The 23858-nt window shown below is 37.5% G+C and overlaps 1 protein-coding gene across 1 annotated transcript in view; it reads right to left on the bottom strand.

The window, feature by feature from the left end:
* Positions 1 to 8866: 8866 nt before the first annotated feature.
* Positions 8867 to 23858, bottom strand: part of LOC135479385 (uncharacterized) — a 62462-nt gene continuing 47470 nt past the window's right edge. The window contains 1 exon segment of the mRNA XM_064759211.1: positions 8867 to 9678. Coding sequence (XP_064615281.1) covers positions 9565 to 9678 — 114 coding nt within the window. The 3' untranslated portion in view covers positions 8867 to 9564.

The following is a 23858-nucleotide window of genomic DNA, read 5'->3' as shown; positions in this document are numbered from 1 at the left end:
GAAAAAAGTTTTCAAGCACGACGTTAAACCCCAAGCACACACTCACCCACTCTTCCTCTCGCGTAGTAAAGTGGTTGAAAAATCGTTGAAAACGTTCGGGTCAGTCTTCTCAGATCTCGCGTGGTTTTTCTTAACTGCACTGGGTAGGCCTAGAATTTGAAAAAGCGGACAAATAGCGGAGTGCGATCTGCTTTACTGTGTGCGCAGTTTCAACTTGGGATCTATTAAACAACGTTTTTGCTGAAACGTCCTGGGGGTATTTGATGTATCCCTAGAAAATCTACAAATCATCCTTAATACAGTCAAGTCTTTGTCATGGTGAGAATGTTACTGAAATATCATTCATGTTTTTGAAACTTGTTCATGTTTAAGTCCTTTTGACTGATGCCCACGGCTTGTTGTAGAATGTTCCATGAACCCAATCTTCTCGCGATATCAAGGATTCAGTAATCATCAAAAACAATGGATTATGCCTGGCTGCTTCATTTGCATAGCCGTGTCTTCATCAAGGAATGATATGTCCATTAAGAAATAATTTGCTTTAAGGTCTATTCATTTAATGCATTCATTTAATGCATGACTTTAAACAAGTATGCCTGTGCATTTTAATGTATTAGTTCAACAGTCTAACATCTGTCAAAATCTGGTCACAATATGGTCAGGAAATGCCCCTCAGTGTTTAAAGGCAATTTACTCGGTTGTAAAAATTTGAAAAGAAAAAAAAATCGTATTTCGCCTGACATACACTTCTTAGTGTTTTTCCTCTCTTTTTTGTCTAACTTCAAAGCAGACATTAACACACTGCAAAGAGTATTAATGTTTGGCGGAACTTTCGATTACCGGTATTTTTGATGGAAAGTCAACAAATTTGATCAAAGGTTTGCCCTGACTTTGCAGTTGTAGATCGCAGCTAAGGAAATGACACGCACGTTTACTTACCTGAGCTAATCTACCTTAACTCGCCGTAATAATGGGTGTCAACAAAAGAAGTACACAGCTGGGCGTATAAACTGTTGATAAACTGTTATCAACCTAACTGAAAACCTTGCAAATATTACATTGTAAATGTACAAGTCAACCGAATATTTAACTGAGAGTCCACGATATATTGACGTTTTCTTTCCTTATTGTAATTTGCGCCGTATAAGGTGATTTTGATTTTCTCAAACTGTGTGATAAAGCTATCATTGCAGAAAGGCTATCATGTCTTAATTTACTTCAAGCTGATCTTACAAACATATTAGTACCAATTAGGTTTGACCACCTCAGGTGGTACCAATAGCATGTCTGGCCCATGGACTGTACTGTTTATTTGCAGCGTCTCGTAAGCATCACAAAGGCGTGAATATATGGAGCAAAATGATGTCTTCACAAAATCCCTTCCCACCTGTAACACAGCGGCCCAAAAGCTATGTACCACTATGTTCTCCTTCGATTTAGACCTTTAGTGTAGCTAGTCTGCGACACCGTTAGTCAGCAAGTAGTTTAAAGCCATACTCATGAATTTTTTTCACTGGACACGATCACGGTCACTTTAATGAACCCAGTAAACCACAGTACCCGAGATAAGCCACCAATCCTTGGCAAATTACTGACGGATTTGTCCACATGTGACATGCAGATAGCACACAATATACTGGTGAAAGACATGTGGTCATCCAACTTCCGTTAAATACGCACACGGCCACACGAGCGTCGCCAGCCGTTTATTGTCACAAGCGCCCGACAGGCAGTGAGAGCGGACTAGGTAGTCTACCATCTACCTAGTCGCACATGTATGGCTTATCATCTGATGTAACAATGCAGTGATATACCAATAGTACTGAGACGCACTGACCGGCATTTAACGATATAGGTGTACAAGACCTGTGACTATCGGCTGCAGGGTTCAGTTATTCCAAAATGTATTAACTTTAGTCTGGACTAGGGTTCAGTTGGTTTTTGTATTAGACCCAAAACTGGTGTTAAGAATTAAGGCTGGCTTAATTTTTAATACACTTTTGAACAACCAGCCCAGACTATGGGCTGCAGGGCCCAGTCATTCCAAAGAATATCAGCAGTTAAAACCCTAGGGTGCATTTGGTTTTGTATTAGACCAAGGCTGGGTTTAACATTTAATACAATTTTTGAACAACGAGTTTTTAAAACTGCTGAGAGCCATGCCGAAGAGGTTTCAAAGCTGTCAGTTTGGCAGCTGATAGGCCGGACCCCTTCGGATTTAATTTATTTGTTTATTTGATTGGCGTTTACGCCGTACTCAAGTATATTTTACTTACACGACGGCGGCCAGCATAGACCTTCCCACTTACGGCTGGAGAGGAAGACAGCATGAGCTGGACTTCAAACTCACCGACTGCATTGGTGATAAGCTCCTGGGCCATTGCGCCGGGCTGCCACGCTAATTCCCTTGGCCACGGAGGCCGCAATTCGAATCTAAATATGCGTGGACCACCTATACAAGAGATGGATGACCTGACCATTCGGTCACCCCAGGGCAGTAGTGTTGAAGACCGATTGAAATAAATTACAGTGAACAACAGTTTTCCAGCTGATGGAACCCGCAACAGCTGGATTCGAACCTATCACCTTAATGTCCCAGTGTTATTGGACTTGCTCGAGAAACAATTCTTAGCATGCGTGAAATTCATTCATATACTTCAGGTCACTTTTCGCTCGTTGACTCATTGAACTGGTTAGTTTTATATACAAGTGTGACGGATTATATTGGCGCTTAAAAGGGAAGTATATCCACTGAACTTCAGGATCCGGAAGATCCGGAAATTTACAAAGAAAAACACAATTACGTCTGTCCAGAAGTACTTCTTTATTGCAGACACATCAGCTGTTACTTTAGCCGCTATATAGCTAATATACACGTTCAGCAGGGTCAGAAATAAACAAACATATCGTACTAAATCTGACCGATGGCAAATGAAGGGAGGGCATGTACAAGGGATGTATAAGAAAATGGGGGCGGGGTTGTGGGGTACACTGTGACAGGCGGTAACTCTTAACACAAACAGGTGGGGGTGGGAATGGGGGATGGGGATGTAATACACTAATTGAAGGCAATTCTATACAAAAATAACAGACAACATGCAGGCATATATACTGTGCCTTCAATGTACATATACTCAAAATCAGCGGAGATCAACTACCGACGTATATATTATTATAATAAAGTGGATCTGTTCTACTTTACCCCTATGTATACAGCTTGTATGGTGGTAAAGAAGAAAAAAAAGCTCGTATGAAACATGAATTATGAAATGCACATTTACATAAATATCATAAAAAATAATATGGGCAAGACCATGCTCCATCGCATGAATTACGTATATAGTACTGCTCAAGGGGCTGTATATACGCATACATCAAACATTTAGTGACAAACGGTTGAACTTGTTGGTTGCATTGCACATTTTAGGGGATCGGATGGAAGAGGGTGGGGGGAAATGTTAGATATTAAATGTAAGTGATTACAACAAACGGTTAAAAAAAGAAGAAAAAAGGTGGATGCCACATTTTCTTTGTCTCTTGTCCCAATCAACACATTTTGGCTCGAGTATTTGTGTGCGGGGTTGATGGGAGGATCGAATTGGTTTGATCGTAAACATACGCCCTTCGCAAGGTTTCCACAGCACCATGGTTGCCATGGAGACCTGACCACGCATGGGATAAGAAGGACTGTCCTGAGTTTACCAGTTTGTGCCCAAAATAAGCGTCCTTTGCGTCTTTAAGAATGGGAGTTGTAGATGAAACTATCAAAAGTTGTACGTGAACCTTTAATACATAAAGCATCTAGAAATTATTTGGCTATATATAGCACCCAAGATATGGATCCTTCGATATTTATTAATATACAATAGACAGAGTAAAATCAAGCTGAAAAATGTGCTTAAAGCTTTGGATATCTAAGTCTTTGTCAGGGAACAGTATATGATATCTTATGTTGGCTCAAAACCAATATGCTCCGCCACGATGAAAGCGAAGACTAGTGCCTACTATCAAGCAAAACAAGAATAATTCATGATACATGGAATGACTGATGATTCAAGTAACATAATGTGACTGGTATTGGTATGGCAGATCCACGCGCGCATGGTCGACTACCATTGGATATTCAGCTTCCTTATTTGCATTCGGCACGTAACTGGCGGATATAGCAATATTTACCATATATTTAAGACAGACAATGTGGCGAATCTCTTTTCGGGACATCCATTTTATACTTCCATGTGGTTACATTTATTTATCCATTTATTTATTTGATCGGGGTTTTACGCCGTACTCAGTGGTTATAATGCACTGCTTAGACTCAACCTTTCGTAAACTTGCATTTAAAAAATGTAAGAGCTTTAAACTTGAAAAACGTTTATTTATTTGAGGCTTTAAAAAAAATTCTGCTACTCATTAACCCAATGTAGTTTTCTCAGCCGAAAATACAAAAACTAACATGTTCTTATCAGAACGTTAACTATACCATGGACTGCGCACATTTAATACACCAATTATTTACATTTTTTCGTCAAAATCCATGCAATTAAACGCCTGCGACACGCACGCAGAAAAACTGCGTGACCAAAGTATTTGAGTATTGTCATCCTGCACAGACAAAAAAACACGCACACGCGAACTATTTACATTTTTCGATTGTACAGCTCATACAAAGAAATATAATAGCACCAGTCTCGGAAAATTATTGTCTTTCGTTCACCGAGTGTTATACCTTATCGCCTACTTAAAGAATTGCAACCCAGTATCTATATTCGACTCCACCTTGTCACAGGATACTAGTATTTAATTCTTTCAATTTTCAGAATGATTTTTTTGTTTCTAATGCAAACGAATGCATCTATATATCACGTGTGACCGAGCATATGTTACACTTCAGTTTTCACAAAAGTTATTGATGTATTACCAGTTACAATGCTAAACTAGCGGTTAAAAAAATTTGCTTGCATAATGGTTAAAATACATTGTATTTGAATTTACGTGAATTAACAGTGTTCTGAAAAATTCATATCCACATACCACTGGTGCTAGGGTTACGTTCAAGCACATCGTCTAGCCAATCCAGCAGTTCACACTCAATGCAATCATTATTATTAATAAATATATAAACACGTGCTCTAAAATGTACAGCGCAGATATTATATGGTACACAGTTATCCTACTGGTCAACCACACTATAAACTTATATATACACCTATGTTCTTGCGGGTTTTAATTAGTTTTACATATTTACATGACTTGTTAACGCTAAACCCATGCTCTCTAACATGCTGCAATCAGCGAGCAACTTTTGGAACTAAAATGGGTGGTAGGTATAAATATAAGTTGTGTAAGCGTAAGTGAGATATGGGTACTGTTAGAATGTGAAAGATTTGTGAAAGAATGTGAAAGAATGTTGAAAGTGTTTTGCAACGTAACAAAAACGGCCACCTTTGCATGTGTATTAAAGATAACTATCACAATCTTTGCAGAAGTTTTGAAGAAAATGGATACACCGAGTATTAACCAATGAAGTAAGGCAAGAGTCTCAGATTGCAGGGCGATGTTAATATTCGGATTAGAAAAAAGTGATGACGACCAAAATTTTATAACCAATTTCACTGAAATTTAAATTCTAATCAACCATGCCTTTCTCCTGGTACATCACGGATAATTTAGTTTCAAGAAAGTCAGAGAATTTGTGCTAGTGTGGGTGTGAAACATAGAATACCGTCTGTACACGCGTAGTGGGGGTTTAAATTTGTGGTGGGAGAGTAAATTTGTGGTGGAAAAGGTGGAGGTGAAAGTGTGCATAGGGAAACGAAGAAAAACTGCTAGATGTGTAAACATTTTTATCCAGACAACATGAAGAAAACTCTTAATGGTAGTCAAAAATCTGGCATCGAACAAAGAATTGTGTCAGTACCTTGGCTTATTCTAACATGTCAAACAAACATAAAGCATGCATAGAACACGTGTATTGTATGAAGTACGAGGCATCCCAGATACACAGTACTCCAATGGAACACGGACTATAGCAATACATCTCTAGCTTGGTACCATACACGCCTATACACGACTGCTTTCATACATATTGAACGCAATGGTACACTTTTCTTGCAACATCAATACATGTATATATTAATCGAAACAGTCCCAATATAGAAACTACCACAACACAAAGGGCTTACTTCCAGTGAATTTTTGGACACGAGTAAAAACATTTAAAATGGTTTATACAATAACTGCTTACTAAAATCATGGTCTGCATGGAAAGATATCCACAATAATTATTCAAAATAATCTATATGTATACTGCGTAGCATTTCCAACACAATTTAACATACGACAGTGTTTAAGGTCGATGCCAGTTCCATGAAACTGGCCGTTAAACACAGCATTTTGTTTATAAGCACACAGTCGAACCGTTACAGGTTATGATGCATCAATTCATTTCTTTATTTGACTGGTGTTTTACGCCGTACTCAAGATTATTTCACTCATACGACGGCGGCCAGCATTATGGTGGGAGGAAACCGGGCAGAGCCTGGTGGAAACCCACAACCATCCGCTGGTTGCTGTAGACCTTCCCACGTATGGCCGGAGAGGAAGCCAGCATGAGCTGGACTTGAACTCACAGCAACCGTATTGGTGAGAGGCTCCTGGGTCATTACACTGCCCTAGCGTGCTAACCACCTGAGCCATGGAGGTCCCCATGATGCATCAAGTACTTCAGTTCTTGAGCTGACATGATTTTTTCTTCGTACATCTTAGTTATTAACACTGCAGGTATTTCTGATGACACAATGGTTTTATGTACAAATGAAACATTACTCTAGTCCTCTGATACAAACCTCATTTATGTTACGGTCAAGCACTGCATACGTTTTTGTACCCTTGTATCGGTGAGTTTAATGTTTAATGTTTAATGACACCTGCCAAAATTTAGATTTAATTTTCAAAAATCTCTGAATAAGCAGTCTTAATCCGCATCTTGCATGTAAATGAGTGAATGATCAAAACTTCACGCCACTTTGGTAAACTTTCCAGAAACAGAGAGACATCTTTGTGATACCCACATGAAAGAAGGTGTCTCAATATCAAGGCGGGCTGCTAAATATTGTGGTTCCTTTGTGCTTTGCAATTATCATATCATGTATAACCTCTGTATCCCATGGCAACATATAAGTCTGACATGAGCCAAATCACAGTACCAGTCGCACACATAGCACATCAGCATAAACCAGCTGGGGGTAATCCTAAGCCTGAAGTCCTGAACACATTGCTATCTCCTACGTCTTGGTAATTTTGAGAAATCAACAGAGAGTTAGGACTGTGATTTGGCCTATACAGGAAAAACTGTGAATTCTAATCAGCTTAGATGTTGATGAAAAAATTTACTCCTTTCAAAGTGGCTAGTAGAAGACTTCTGTGTCTAGCAAGGTAATCAGAACAACACCTTATGTCCATACATTTTAAAAAGTGTTCTTTGGTGAAGTTACATGAGTACCTGTAAATCTCAACTTCATCAATTTTCACAAAATTATAACCAAAGAAAACCTCATATTCTAATATAAATGTATCTAGATGTGGTGCAAGAAAAGGTTTACATTAGGTCTTTTTTGGTGCTAATTACATAATTAAAAGGGAGAAGTACCAAGTTCCAAGAAACACTGTCAAAGAATTTCTAAGAACTATGTTTTCAACACTGTAAATGTGGTGTAAGTTTGTTTTAGAACATCCTACAAAATAATGTTGGCCCATATGCTACATGCGGAAAGGTAGCGAGAAAATAAACAATGTCTATGCTAAAGAATTTAACATACATGTAAGTTGCATTTTGAAGCAGGAGGCTGAATAAATTCATTTTTAAAGTGTGTGGAAATGTAGAACAGATACTCTGTAATCTACCAGTATAAAGGCAGAAAAAAGGTTACTCAATTTTAGAGCTGAAAAAAAAATGATTTTATTTAAATTAACATAACGAAAACTAACTCGGATTTAATCAGATGAGAGCAAAAAAAAATAATAAACCCACAAAAAAACAGGAAACAAAAAAGGAATAAAAACAAATAAACATTTACAGTTTATACAACAACATTATATCCTCAGAAAAACATAAAAATAAGAAAATTCAAAACAAAATTCTAAAAAAAAAAAGAAATAATAAAACAGACAGCAAATATTTTAAACAAAACAACACCTGTAGAGTGAATATATGTACAGGTATAAAGTACATGTAAATCAACCAGTTAGAATGTGAACAATTAAAATACCAAGGCATGCATACAAGTTTTTCACCTACCAAAGCTGGCACAAAATATCCACAAAGATATGCTCACATTCTTAAGAGGAATTGTCCGTCTTTAATACCGCACTCTACGTCTTGAACATGAGCTTTTCTCTAAGCATCAAATTCTAAATGGACACACTGGAAAATCTGACTAATTGTGAGCAAGAAGAAGAATGTTTATGGCAACTGCTCTGTGTGCCAGTTTTTTTTAGTACAAACATATGAAAACAATATCGCAAAGGCAATATTCGCTTACCTTTGCGTGAAACCTTTGTAACATTCAATGAAAGATTAACGACCAGGTTCTTCTTTCACAATAACAGAGATGAAATCTGAGCAATACCAATTTTGTGTTTTCAAACAAATCCACCAATTTCAGGAAAGGTTTGTGTACCTTTATATCAAGCCTTATCAATACAGTTTTCAAAACAATGACACTTCCAATCCAAGGTCCGTCACCAGGATCATTCATTATTACGTCTTAACATTATGCGCATACATAAATAATATTGTCAATAACCAGTTTTTGTGCGGGACTTTCATATGTCTCTGAAAATGCTGGCCCCTCCTTAGTTCCAGAGTGTTTCAGAGGAAATCGGTTTCAGAAATAGAGGCATTCACAAACTGGTTAAAACACAAGCGTCATTTCTGAAAGTTTCGCAACATTCAGATAATTTTTACAGTAAACATTTTGATCAAGTGAACATGTGTGTGAGTTGAGAAATACCTCTATATATCAGAGCACATTTTACGAACAGCCGATATGATCTTGTGACAGTAGTTAGAGTTAATGAGTACTCACCTTTCTTGAAAAATCAAATTTCATACAAAAACAAAACTTTAAACTAAAACAAAGTTAAAGGTAACTGCACAGGATTTTTATGCACTAACTTCTCTAAGTAATCTTGCATGATTATCACATTTTTTCCCCAAAAATAATTGTACAGTGCACCTCTTCTGATTAACAAAGTGGACACAGTGGTGTCTGAACTCTTGCCAGTAGAATTTCTGTTCTGGGAGGTACAACTTCCTAGTTGCTCTTCAGGCTCGGGAGATAGATTTTGTAGAACTTGTAGATCTTTTGCACTTGGAGGTACAATATGTCAGAAAGCATATTTTCTTGAAGCTCTTCACTCTTTGAAGGTAGAAATGCGCTACACCTGTGTTGCCATGGGTCACCAGTAAGGATTAAGCCCCATGTGTTCTGAGGCTGTCACCAAAAGAACAAACATGATGATAATGGAGGCCACGCCCCCTAGCAGCTCCGCCCACACTAGTCAGACTGCGGACTGTTTGGGATTGGTGGAAATGGCTACCAATGAGCCCACAGTTATCACCAGACGTAAGATTCCTTTCTCCTCCAAAATGTCGTGAGCTGAACAGATCTGTTCCTGAAATATATAGAAAAAAAACAAATGCTCTTGTTATTTTTTGCTACTTTAAAAAGTGTATTAATTTTAACATTTTTGTGTCAATTATAAATGGCCGAAAGTTAAACATTTTTTTTTTCATTCTGAGAGCTATATTTATCTCTAAAGGCCCCACAATATTTCAAGACATTTCGTTGCCTCACTCTGCTAAAACTCTAAACAATACAGGTGATTATCCTATTTCATGATTTACTTGTGTGTAAAAATTTACAATCTTACAAACTGTAAAATACTTATTGTTTTAAAATTTCAAATTGTAATGCATTGTTGTAATCATGGTCTTTATATGACACTTATTTTAGTGTTTTAATTAGATTTCCATCTTGGGAATCGGACACATATTCACACAACAACATAGCTCGTCTGATTGGTAATGATCGAGTCATGTGATACATTCAAATATTGACTTCTAAACCCAAAAAAAAGTAGAATGACTGACAGTGTCAAAGAAAGATATTATCATCTAATTATGTAGTGTTAAGATCTTGCCATCAAATCAACAAGAAATACCAATATTATTAGACTGTCACAACTATGACTGTTTATCGTATGAATAAAGCTTGCCAAGCTGTGACTTCGTATGTTATGGAGTTGTAAATCACTGTGGTGGTAAAGCCACCCTGGGGAGTCAGGGCTCAACTTTACCACAGAGGTCTTCGATACACAAATCGTGAACCGCATTTGGCAATCCATGTACAATGGGAGGCAACTACAACTTTATGAACACCTGAACAATATATTGAGCTATGAGGTAAAAGACTTCCTTGGTCCAAATCCCTGATGTAAATCATTATCGATTGGCTATCAGTGTACGATGTGTGGTCACTACAACCTTATGATTGGCCTAAAACTTTAACCAGACTGGACACTGCCACCGCCACAGACAGTATCTCATCCCCCTCTCACAATACCTCTCCCTGCTGATGTAAATCATTATCGATTAGCTATCTGTGCACGATGTGTGGTCACTGCAACCTTATGATTGGCCTAAACTTTAACCAGACTGGACACTGCCACCGCCACAGACAGTATCTCATCCCCCTCTCACAATACCTCTCCCTGCTGATGTAAATCATTATCGATTAGCTATCTGTGTACGATGTGTGGTCACTGCAACCTTATGATTGGCCTAAACTTTAACCAGATTGGACACTGCCACCGCCACAGACAGTATCTCATCCCCCTCTCACAATACCTCTCCTTGCTTTGTAAGGCGAGCTTATACATAAATGTCAGTGAAGTACAGGTACTGAGTCTCATATACTCTTCAGGAATAAAGGAAGATGGTATCACAAAACAATTCTTAAAAAATATTAAGATAACTTCCAAAACCAACAAGGAACTGAAGTCTTGAAATTGACCCCAAGCCAATGACATGCAGTTTCTGGTTCAATATAAAATGACTAACAGACACAAGTAATACAAGGTACAACAGTCCTGTTCTTTCAATAAATTTATTATCAGCCTGAAGCATTAAAGCTCAATATAACAAGTATTTATATTTAGAATTTGGATTGTACAAGAAAACAAATCTGTGTGTTGCAGAGAATACATGCAAACTTGAAACTGAAATAAATGCACAAATTTTTACAGAATTCAGGTATCACAATGAAAATATCACAATGAACACTCCATCTATCTGGTACAGTGGCTATAGTGTGGTATTACTGTAAACCATAACCAGTTCACGGAATATGCCTTTATAAACCATTTACAGCTACATGTATACAGCAAAGTAACATGATTTAATCATACATATAATAACATATGATCATCTTGCAAGCGCTTGTGAATAGTCAGTTAGCCCCCTGTTGCCTCAGACTGCAACAAACCACAACACAACCTTAGTGTGCAACAGACTACAGAATAGTTCTTTGTTGCCTAAGACTACATAAAAACGCACAATGCAGCTCTTTATTGCCAAAGGCTGCAACAAAATGAAAAGAACAGGTTACTTGCTTGAGGCTGCAACAATAATATAACCTGTGACTTCACCAAAACACAGTCTAGCCTTGAGCACGTAGCTTGAGACTACACCACATCACAATATTGTCAAACTGTAAACACATCAGAGTGTAGCTATTTGTATTTTGTTTTTCAAGAGACTTCATCACAGCCCAATATAGTTTGAGACAGAGTACTGAATATCATTATCTGTTGCCTGTGACGTCAACATCAGCTTCACCACAGCACAATACAGTGTGTGGCAGAGTACTTTGTTGCCTGAGACTTCAACATAATACAACATAGCCTGCCTGTAACACACTAGAGTAAAAGCTACACATATTTACATTTCTTACAGGAGACTTCAACCTAGCCAATTTAATTATGAGCATAGTATCGTTGCCTAAAATTTGAACACAGAACAAGACTGCCCAACTGTACAGCACACAGCAGACTTTAGTATTTGTTGCCATGGACTACAATACAGCTTGTGACAGCAACAACCACAGTGTGGCTCTTTGTCGCCTGAGACTTCAACACAGCACAGTATAGTAATACTATAGCATTATTAATACCCAAAATTCACCATTCAAATCCACGATTCAGAAGAGTGGATACTAAAATATCAGAGGCTATAATGAAAGTGGCTTTTCAATGAAGTATTTAACCATTTATGGAGCTCTCACCCATCCAAGGGATTACTGTTCCACGTAAATTCTTTCATATCTTTCTTGCTAGAAAAACCACGAAAGTTTGTACTCAGGTTATATTTGGCAAATTTATCACCATCGCAGTTGTCATGTGCCTTTCCTGTTCTATATGAACGTCATATATAACTGGAGATTTTTGCACTTTGCATAACAAAATTGTTGACCAATAAGTACACTGCAACTACATCTGAAAAGTATACATTTAAAAACTGAGATGTACATGCATATTGTTTTACTGTAAACCTCAAGTCTCTGAGAATTCAGTATTTTGTGTTGTTCAAATGAAAAATTAATTATTATTTAACAAACAAAATATACAATTTTAAATTCAACATACATGTACTGGAAAAAAAAATTCTCAATTTCCACATTGTGGTATGCGAAATGCACTTTCTATAGTCATGGCATAGTGATCTTCCATATTTCTAACGAATTGTGGCAATGCCCTTCTGCATTATATTAGAAGTACAGTGGCCAAAACACACAAAATATACCATGAACATCTTATCAAGCATGGCTTTTCAATGGTCTCTTTTTCCATAACCCATGCAATCAAATTCTTATCTCACATGATAAATTACTAATTAATGCAAAAATAATTAATGCAACAAACTGGAAAGTAAGAATCAAACATGACAGACCTCAACATGTACCTACGTACATGACATAACATTACACTGAGTATTTTGAACAGTTTGAGAATCATAATGCAAATAAAAAAATAAGATTTCACCAAAAACCTTTGGCATTAGTAAAAAAATATAGATAAAAAAAAAATAAATAAACAAGAGGCTAAAATTTATTTTTTAACAAGATAAAATATAAACTGGAATATTAAATGCTTCAGGTAATATCACGAACATAAACACCTAGAGAAAAAATAAAACTTCTTTATGTTATTTTACAATCCAATTATCTGTAAAATCAAACTCTATCAGTTTATTTATTTGACTATTGGTTTAAGCATCTTTTTTCTTCTACACTTAATCTGATCATTAAGAACACATAAAAGTAAACAAAGCAAGACTAAAATTCTAAATTTCTTTGACAAAAAAAAAAGTAAATGATTTCTTACCTAGTAATGAAATGGCACAAATTTACATAATTAGAAAGCATTTCACTATTTGGATTGAATACATACTGTAACCGTTATTTTTTGTTTGTTTTGTTTTGTTTTCATTTTTCCATTCTTGGAAGACGTGGAGCAAACCAGCTTCATAAATGTATCTTTAAATATGGTTAATAAAAGAGCATTTTTAGAGGCAAATAAGTATTACAAAAAAGTACCTTTGTTGCTTGAACTTTTAAACATTTTCCCCCTGGTAGGTCTATAATATCATCAAACCAAACCTTCAGACACCATTCTCAGGTTAACAAACTTTCAGTTCAGATTCAAGCAAAATGTGCAGCTATGTAATGGGTAAATTACGTCATTTCCACCATTTACAGTAGAGTGCTGTCCTGACCAGTGGGGGATGCCTGTTTTGTTGACAGCTGTTGACTCTTGCCGTGTTGGAATATATCCTGTTAACTACACGCAAGTGTTTTAAGAAAACAGGCTTCTAATTCATGCTCTAGCTGTAAATCTGCCACATAATCACAAAAACAGTGATTGTCCGAACTGAACAATTATCGTTCAATCCAATTAAATTATCGTTCAATCGAGTTAAATGTCTGGAACTTATTCGTACACTGCTCCGAACAAAACAATCTTTATTTACAGTGTATGTTTACTTTTCAGCCAATCATTCATCAACGCTTTAAGCCTATTTTACTTAACTGTATGATATTTGTTGAATGCCATACTCTAAGATTTTTCACTCAATACGATGATTATTAGTTTTAAGGGTGGAGAAAACCAGAGTGCCTTAAGCGAAAACCACCTGACTTAATCAATCTGCTGACAAAGCTTTCCCACATGCAGTTCGACTTTAAACACACTTTTAGTGCATTTCACCTACATGTACGAACCTTTCACATGACGCAATGCTCACTGGTCCTCTCTGAACCAGATAAACTAAAAATTCGACAAGGAAAGAATTCCACATTTTCAGATAAATAAAACAGTAAATCCGTAACAGATAACTTGGTATATTTGCTGATCAGTTAATTCTTCTAAATGTCCGCAAACATGATAAATGTAATGTGCTGCATGTCTGCCGTTACATTTCACCATAGCTAATACGTCAGCAATGCTACTGTATTACATGTCTGCATGGAGTTATCAGAGGTAATTTTACATCAAAATTAATATAAATGCAGCTTCAAACTACATTTTATCACATAAAAATCATTAGAAACAAATTGGACATAAATTTATCATTATGTATATCATAAATACAGCACACTTTGTAAGTAGTTCTCTCTCTATTGTCATCATATGCTCTTTTTCTGTTCATTTATTTTTCTGTTTTCATTGTTATTTTTCATAACTTTTCCCCTTGATTCATTACATCACTGTTCTGATGGAATGTGAGGATTTCAACAGGACACCAGCCTCTCTTTATACTCCCTTCAGTATGCCAGTCACCTAGCATAGCATGCAGCAATCACATTATAAATACGCATTTACATATTTTATTATGAATAATACAATACTATAGTACTATAACGGCTTCAGTGTGAACTACATTTTCGCAAACCTTATATGACACGTACTATGCATGCAAAGGAATAACGTATTAAACTTAAATTATTTAAATTCCCTGTGCATTATCAGACCTTTAACAGATTCAGCTATCATGAAAATTGGAAAAATGGTATTAACTTGTCATAAAACCACAACTTCCTGGTACATGGACATCTTAACGTTACACCTGTTGCAACGTTTTTCAGGTGAAAAATTTATCCTGTACATTCCCTCGTCACAAATGCCTTAACTTAAAATAAAATATACTTCACTTTTAAAACTTGGCACCTCTTGAGCAAAACTACGGGCACATTAATATATCTATCACATAAGTCTAGCGATCACACAGAGCTTCAAAATTAAAACATTCTTATACAATTTCATGTTCCAATCAATTCAAGCCTTTTTGTTCCGTTTGGAACTGCTTAAAAAGAAGTCCACAAACAGGGGAAAAGATGCAGCCATAATTTTAAAGAAAATAAACCAAATGGCATGAAATTCGAACTTGAACTGTGTAAGTTATGATAGTGTAGCCATGTACCAAGTTTCAATTCTATTATGACAAATTATTTACAAACAAGTGTCCAAAACAGAACAGAAAGAGCCATAAATTGAAAGACACAAAACTATAGGTTAATCTGAAAAGTTTCAATTCAATATGAAGAACTGATTTGAAAGAATTGTCCAAAAACAGGAAATTCCTGACCAATTCAACAGAATGTGTTTTGAAGAAGAAAGCCCCGAAAACTGTCACGGACCAAAACTGGCCATAACTCTGTCGAAAGTAGACGAAATGGCTTGAAACTCAAACTTTCAATTCAAAACAGTTTTGAAAAAAGTACTCTGGAAAAGTACTCTTTTGTCAGTGTTACAAAAAAAAATTTCCTGCAGCAAAACTTTGAGAATAAAAAGTACTGTAAGTACTGAAATTAAAGCACCTTCAAATGAGCATTTAGGGAATATAAGCATACTCCTGTGAAATCAGTGTTTGCAAATATGTACCAGGTCGGATGAAAAAGGTAGCAGGTCGGATGAAAAAGGTAGCAGGTCGGATGAAAACGGTAGCAGGTTCGATGAAACAGGTAGCAGGTCATTTCAGATTTGGCCTGAAGCTACGCTGAATAATGTAATATATAATAAGTCACGCCACATTTCATAAAACTGGCCCACCAGCCTGCATACATGTATATGCATACAGGGCTTATAGAGTCCCCTTATTTGCCTTCATTCCAGGTACACATACAGTTCATTCATGATATGAAGTACCCCAAAACTTTCTTTATGGTCCCAATTGCCGTCCACAGTACAGTTCTTAGTCAACCCTTTATACACACACACAGTAATACATACAGGCACAGTTAAAGGAAGCTTTCACACATTGGAACTGTAAAGGTTTTCCACACCTACATCTATTACAGCTTACACAACTGCCTCTTACACCAACATCTATCACCTTACTTCTTCAACATACTCTAATTCCTCAACCCTTTTGCATATAAAAAAAAAAGCAAATTTCAGTGCAATTTATGCACGTTTGTAATTTGACTTTGGAGCCAAAACTACATTGGGTGGATTACCCAGTTTGAGGGCTTCATGAAAAGTATAATTTCATAAGTCATCACAGAATAATGCCTTCCGAATTTTCCTGAGTAAACACCCTGGAAACATGCGAAAAGGTTAAATAATTACAGTGCATATACGCAATATAATCCTTCAATCCTTCCCTTTTTTCACATGCACTATTACGCCACAAAGACAAAGAAACATGGACAATACACACGTAAATGTATTTTTGTGAGCCCATTCTGCTCTGATAAAATAATACATAACATATTAGATAATACAATCAATTACGGGTAATGACAATCTTTTTTGTCAATGAAATAATTGTACATGGGTACAAGTGCACTGTTTATGAAGAATAGCACATAATATTGTACCCATGGAGTTGAAGCTCATTCGTTGCCTCAAAATGGGTGAATTTCCTGATTGTCACTGCTGAAAGCTGTGTATTGTTAGGAGTTGGTCAGAAGCAACATCATTGCTCTACACATACAACTGCTTCTAATGGATCATTCAGGAGACATTACATGTAATAAGACCATTACAGTTAACATGTGTTCTGATATGATCAAAAGCTTACCCATTTCATGACCTGAAATGAATCACAAACATTTTACCATGTTCACAGAACACCTTAGTCTGTGCCTTTGTGTGTCTACTACACATCTGCAGACATGTCTCAGCTGTAAATTTACGTCAAATACCAAAGTCATCAACATAAAACCCTGTTTTTCTTATCAGCATAAATGCATGTTTGAGGTAACGCAAATTACTTGCATATTTCTAATACCCTGTGTAAATGCCACCAAAGATGACAGCTAATGGCCGTCTCAACATGATTGTAACATTGTCTGACAGCTGGTAGACTCCACACATACATAATAACTAGTTTGTCTGTTTGCTTTTGATTTCATTATACATTATTTCTCTGATTGGAGTTTTATGCTAATTTCACTTAAAAAACAGCAGCCAGCTTTATGTGGAAAGGAAATGTAACAAAACCACGGTCATTCGCAGGTTGCTGCAAGACATTCCCGACCTGAGAGGAAGCCAGTCTGAGGTGGCTGAGGTAAGAGGTCTCTGGGTCATTGTGCTGCGCTAGCACGCTAGCCACTATGGTGTGATTTTGAGGAATGTCAATATAGTATTCCTTGTAGCTATAGCCAGTCCCCTGTACCTAGTCTTGCATGTAACACAGCATCAAACATAGTCTGACACAGTATACGGACACTTAGATTACCAGTCCTTGGAGACTACCTCATTATGCTGAGGGCCAAGCCAGAGAAGTGACATAATTTACAACACGTTACGCAAGACCCAAATATAGACTGAACTCTCTTCGGCTTGTCTTGAATTTGTGTAACTACTATGTGTACACACAGAATATTGATCCATATTAATCAAACATGCAAGAGGATATAACTTAGCCAAACACTAGACATGCTACATGTTCAAAATACAAAGCTGGTAAACATCCACTGGCTAGATCAAGTTTGCATTCATAATATATCACGCATGCTTTGAGCAAGGAGATTCAGTCTCATTTTCTTTCAGCATAAGAGTTTTTCAACACTCGGCAGTCAACAAGTCACAAAGTTTCTCATTCAGTGATAAGTTTCAAGACGTATGTTGGCTTGTAGTGAGCACCACTCTCCTGGATTTGTTGGGGTAGTCATGTGACCTGTTAGCCAACTGGTTTATAGAATCTGGTCCTCAGGGGTTCATGGGAATCACACTTCATTTGCATATGCTTAAACTTGAAAGTTTTCCTTTGATTAGTTCGCTCAGACATGTGACCTGTCAGGTGACTTGGTTAAAGGCAGCTGATTGGTTAAGAGGTTAGTGGAGTGTAGGTGGTCTAGCACAGAGGAAGACACAAGTGGCTATAAATAGAAGCAGACAGAGGTTGGCAATGGCGTAATCGGCAGCGGTTAGTCGCGGGAATTGGACTAAATGGCGGACAGTTTGGGCCACGCGGGAGGGACGTAATGCTTCCACAACGTCGTCACATGCACACAAGGCCTCCTGCAACGAGAGACCAAACGGAAGCACGTCACAACCAGGCTACAGCCATTCAGACAGCCCTAAACACAAATACCTGACAACATGTACTCATTCAGTAAGTAATAGTAGTAACTCCAATTAAGTCAAACTTCAAAAATAATATTCATTTGAAATAAATTCTGCCATGCTTTGAGCTTAATCTTCTAATCTCCTTTAATCACCCACTATCTCTTTTTACTTTTCCTCCCAAAATTTTTTATGAAACATCTTCAGACCTTACTGAAATTTTACATCATACAATTACAGTTTTAACCCTTTCAGAGTTTTACACCAAATAAGACTTATTACACTTTTTAAATTTTACATTAGAACACTTTCACATACTTACAACAAAATGTTGTTTTTTTTAGAAATTTCCTTCACACACTTCTTACACTTCTAAAATTTTACATCTAAAAGTTCTACACTTCTGGAATTTTCATCAAGAGTCTTCATGAAGTCTACTTGAATTCTTCACCACACTATGGTTTCCTTTCCTGTAAATGTAAGCTAACCAGAGCTACACTGTATGTTACAACAACCTCCACAAGCAAGCTATTATATACACTGACAAAGATTACTGCTATTGAAACATTAAACACAAGAAATATCCAATCAGTTAATAGGTTGGTTAAAATTGAAGTTAATTAATTGTAGTAGCAGCAAATTTACACATAACAGCAGAGAATCTATACAGCATACATGTGTAGCATGCACATATGTAAAGCGGGTATGTTATATTGGTTAATAATGCAGGGGTATGCATGAAGACTGTTGGTGTGTTGCGGATAATGGTAGATATCATTCTATATTAGCAGTGATCAACTACAGGTATATACATGTACTTCAGCTGATTGGATAAGACCATCATATTAACCTCACCGTATGCAGGTGAAATAAAGCATTACATTCTATTCTTAATGGAACATGTGCCAACATGGCACAGGTCCACAATGAAGAGAATTCATGGCTGAAAGTAAAACACCATGTGGGGCAGTACTAAAAAATTATTATTCTCTTCAGAAGTCTATGATGCACGAATGATGTGTGAGTTGATTACTAGCTCTGCAACCTTCAGGTCGAAGTTGCCTGTTAAATGTTAACTGATTTCAGCACTACATCATTGGTACATGTAACTTGTATTTTATTTATTTGATTGGTGTTTTACGCCGTATTTGACTTCACTTATATGACGGCTGCCAGCATTATGGTGGGGGAAAACCACCCATTATGGTGGGGGCATAGCCTGGGGGAAACCCATGACCATCAGCAGGTTGTTGACAGATCTTCCCAAGTATAGCCGGAAAGAAAGCCACCAAGAGCTGGTCTTGAACTCACAGCGACTGTATTGGTGAGAGGCTCCTGGGTCCATGTAACTTGTATGAAAATATTATCATTCACACACAATACGCATGTTTTGAGATATGAAGTTACGACAACAGTGTGACGTCGTTACTTTACGGCACAGTAGGGCCAATCTGGTAATTTTAACATGGGGTGGCATATATAATATGGAGAACTAACTGAAAGGACTAGAACAATCTTCTGAATTGTGTTCAGGGGTGAATTTGCGTTCCCAATATTGCGCAAAAAATGTTCTGCCAGTACTTTGATCTAACCACCATCACTGCCATGTTGAAAGATAGGCAAGTAGCCCTACTGTGCCGTAAAGTGGTGACGTCATTTTGCACCAGGACGTCATTCTGTCGTCATAATGGCATACCTTGAAAACTGCGTATTACGTCTGATTGAAATTTTACACTGTACTCAAGAATATTTCACTTCTAGAACAGCGGCCAGCATTATGGTGGGAGGAAACCAAACCAGCCACCACGTGCAGCCTGAGAGAAAGCCAGCATGAGCTAGACTCACAGTGAACGCAAGGGTGAGAGGTTCCAGGGTCACTGTGCTGCGCTACCACACTGACCACTAGGCCACGGAGGCCTCCAAATGTAGATGTATGTCTATAGTACACAAAAAAGTTCTCACTTGTATTAAAATGTGGGCTAAAAACTGAGCTTTTCTGCGTATAGGACTGAGCAGTTTGTTTAATATTTATTAGATGTAAAGGTTAGAAGATTCTGGTTGTATTCACGTACAAATGCCAAGTTACATAATTAGCGTGTGTGTTACAGATCAAATCAGCCTTGGAATGAACAGGTCCTCATTATGCTGGACTAAAGGCTGCGTTATACCTCTGGCTATATCACAGAGTATGGTATTACCTTAACAAATAGCCTGTGTAATGTGAAGCTGTAAAACAGTAAACATGACAAGCCAACTGTGCTCACGTAAAGGAAACCATTTATTTATAGATGTCGTTTATCTACTATAATCGTCATAGTTATATAATACTCAGACATTTTCTAACAGTCATATAAAGCTCTACCTTCACATACACTATGACCACACTAGCTGTTTCCTCTCGTATATTTCATGTATTTCCGAGTCACCCTTTGTTCCATTCATACATAGGTCTAAGAGATTATTTATATATTTATTTGATTGGTGTTGAATATTTCACTCATATGATGGCGACCAGCATTATGTTGGGTGGAAACCGGGCAGAGCCCGGGGGAAACCCACGACTATCCACAGTTTGCTGACAGACCTTCCCACGTATAGCCGGAGAGGAAGCCAGCATGAGCTGGACTTGAACTCACAGCTACCGCATTGGCGAGAGGCTCCTGGGTCATTATGCTGCACTAGCACGCTAACCAACTGAGCTAGGTCTACCTAGGTTATAAATTTATTCATTCATTTGATTGGCCTTAGTGTATTTCACATTTACAATGGAAGTCGGTTATGCAGATACAGGCTTATGAGGGGGGGTGGGGGTGGGGGGGGACAGTGCTAAGAATAAATCACCGGCCTGTTAATGTGTTAACCAGCACACAATACAGCCTCAAGGGCACTGTACATGGCTAAAAACATCCTGCATAAGCTATTAAAAAAACACATAAAACCAAGATACACTCAGAAAGGCATCGCATGGTTCTTTCGCAGATCTTCCAATGAAATTTGCTCAACCTGAACATGTTCCAATCTTTGTTCCAAATTTATTAAAGATGACAAGGACCAGTGTCTAGTATTAATGGCCCTACTGACAGCTTATGTTCTTGATCAAGGGCCCAGGGACATTGATTTATTTATCTGATTGGTGTTTTACGCCATACTCAAGCATAAGTCCACTTATACGACGGCGGCCAGCATTATGGTGGGAGGAAACTGGACAGAGCATGAACACTGACATGATCACAGGAATGTACAATTTCCCTTTATGTACATGTATGTATGCTTGAGGTTTTACATCATACTTAACAATTACTCAGCCATGTGACAATGAGGAGTCATTTGGAGTATGCACATATATTGTATACTGTACATATACACGCCACCAAAGCGCTGCCACCACCATGCCAAAGACACCAAATATGACACCCCACCCAGTCACATTATACCAACACTGAGCTGACCAGTCATTTTCTAACCTCTCAGTGCTGAACGCTGTTAAAGCAGTAACAAGTACCATTTTCATTTACCACTGCAGTGGTAACAATTTCCATGTTACAAAAAAAAAAGAGCTGAACCATCACCTGGAAATGCTGATTTTGACCTGCACACACAAATGTAAATACCATGTATTCCATCCATCAATACTAGGCTAGCACAGCCTGGTTTGACATTTTACTGATCACATATCACACTGGCACTGCAATACAGCTACCATGATTCCCCTGTTCAATTAGCAACCAGGCAGCACTCAGGACAAGCCCAAAACAAACTGTGTCTGTACCAAAGAGAATTAGCCAGTCTGGTCCTCAGAGACCTGACAGCCATACAACAGCCATTTTCCAGTCAGAAGTTAGTTATACTGTCACACAGCAGTCAGATATAGTCTCCCTATGAGTGCTGATGTTCACTATGGCCCCTTCTGACGCTGGAAAATCTTCCCAACATCTGCTAATGCACAGACATTTGTATGTGTATCGGTACCTTCACACGCTAAGAAAACTACATCAGTTATGACAAAAAATGTCTCGAGCGACGGTGAACAAATCCAGGAAGACAAATCCATACACAGCTAATAGCACATACCATAACATATAACTTGTACAACTATATATCAATGATCAAACTTCATAAATGTTATCCAAATTTGGAGCTGCTTCAGGAGTTACACTTGTCTTATGACCTGCATGCATAATACACTGAAGTGAGATTTCTTTACTAGCAATATTGCTGACTGCTATCAAACTAGTATGAGTATTTCCACATACAATACATGGTTTGGGTGAGCAGAGCACAAGAAACAAACCTTTGTGAACCATTATCATGGAGTTTATATAAAAAATGTAGCCAATTACAACAGAAACTAACCATCAACCAATCATCCCATCTGATAACTAAGACAATATGATTGCACCAAATTACCTCCTTTGAGGTACCTCTTTTAAAAAGGAAGTTGCACTTAGGTGGGACCTCTATAATGGCTCACAACAAGTTTCAAGGTTAAACTGGCAAAAAGAGGGTTGACAACTACTTTAATACCATACAGCCTGAAGGGCACTGTACATGGCCAAAAAGTTGCACTTAGGTGGGACCTCTAAAACGGCTCACAACAAGTTTCAAGGTTAAACTGGCAAAAAGAGGGTTGACAACTACTTTAATACCATAAGCCTGAAGGGCACTGTACGTGGCCAAAAAGTTGCACTTAGGTGGGACCTCTATAATGGCTCACAACAAGTTTCAAGGTTAAACTGGCAAAAAGAGGGTTAACAACTACTTTAATACCATAAGCCTGAAGGGCACTGTACATGGCCAAAAAGTTGCACTTAGGTGGGAACTCTAAAATGGCTCACAACAAGTCTCAAAGTCAAACTGGCATAAAGAAGCTTAACAACTACTTTAAAGACAGATTTTACTTCACGTACAGATTTAAAAAGCCTAGGATAAAAGTTTTATTTTTTTGAATTCTAAGCCATTCCAAGGCAATAAAACATTCACTAACGAAGTACATGTACACGTTAAACAAGACAGATTAGGTAAATTCCATCAAATATGCATATTTTACCTAAGCTGAAAAACACTGACTTCATTTGAGATCTCCAGACATGTCTACAACTCTCACTGAAGGATGTGACGTCTTTCTACATTATGACTAGAAAATAGTTACCTACACACTGCATACTTTAGGGCACAGTCACACTCCTCATAGTTTTTACGCCTCAAAAAGTAATCTGTCTTACATC

The sequence above is a fragment of the Liolophura sinensis genome, chromosome 12, assembly GCF_032854445.1.
Source record: "Liolophura sinensis isolate JHLJ2023 chromosome 12, CUHK_Ljap_v2, whole genome shotgun sequence".
NCBI lineage: Eukaryota > Metazoa > Mollusca > Polyplacophora > Chitonida > Chitonidae > Liolophura > Liolophura sinensis.
The sequence above is the reverse complement of the archived record's forward strand: the minus strand, read 5'-3'. Positions and strand labels throughout refer to the sequence as shown.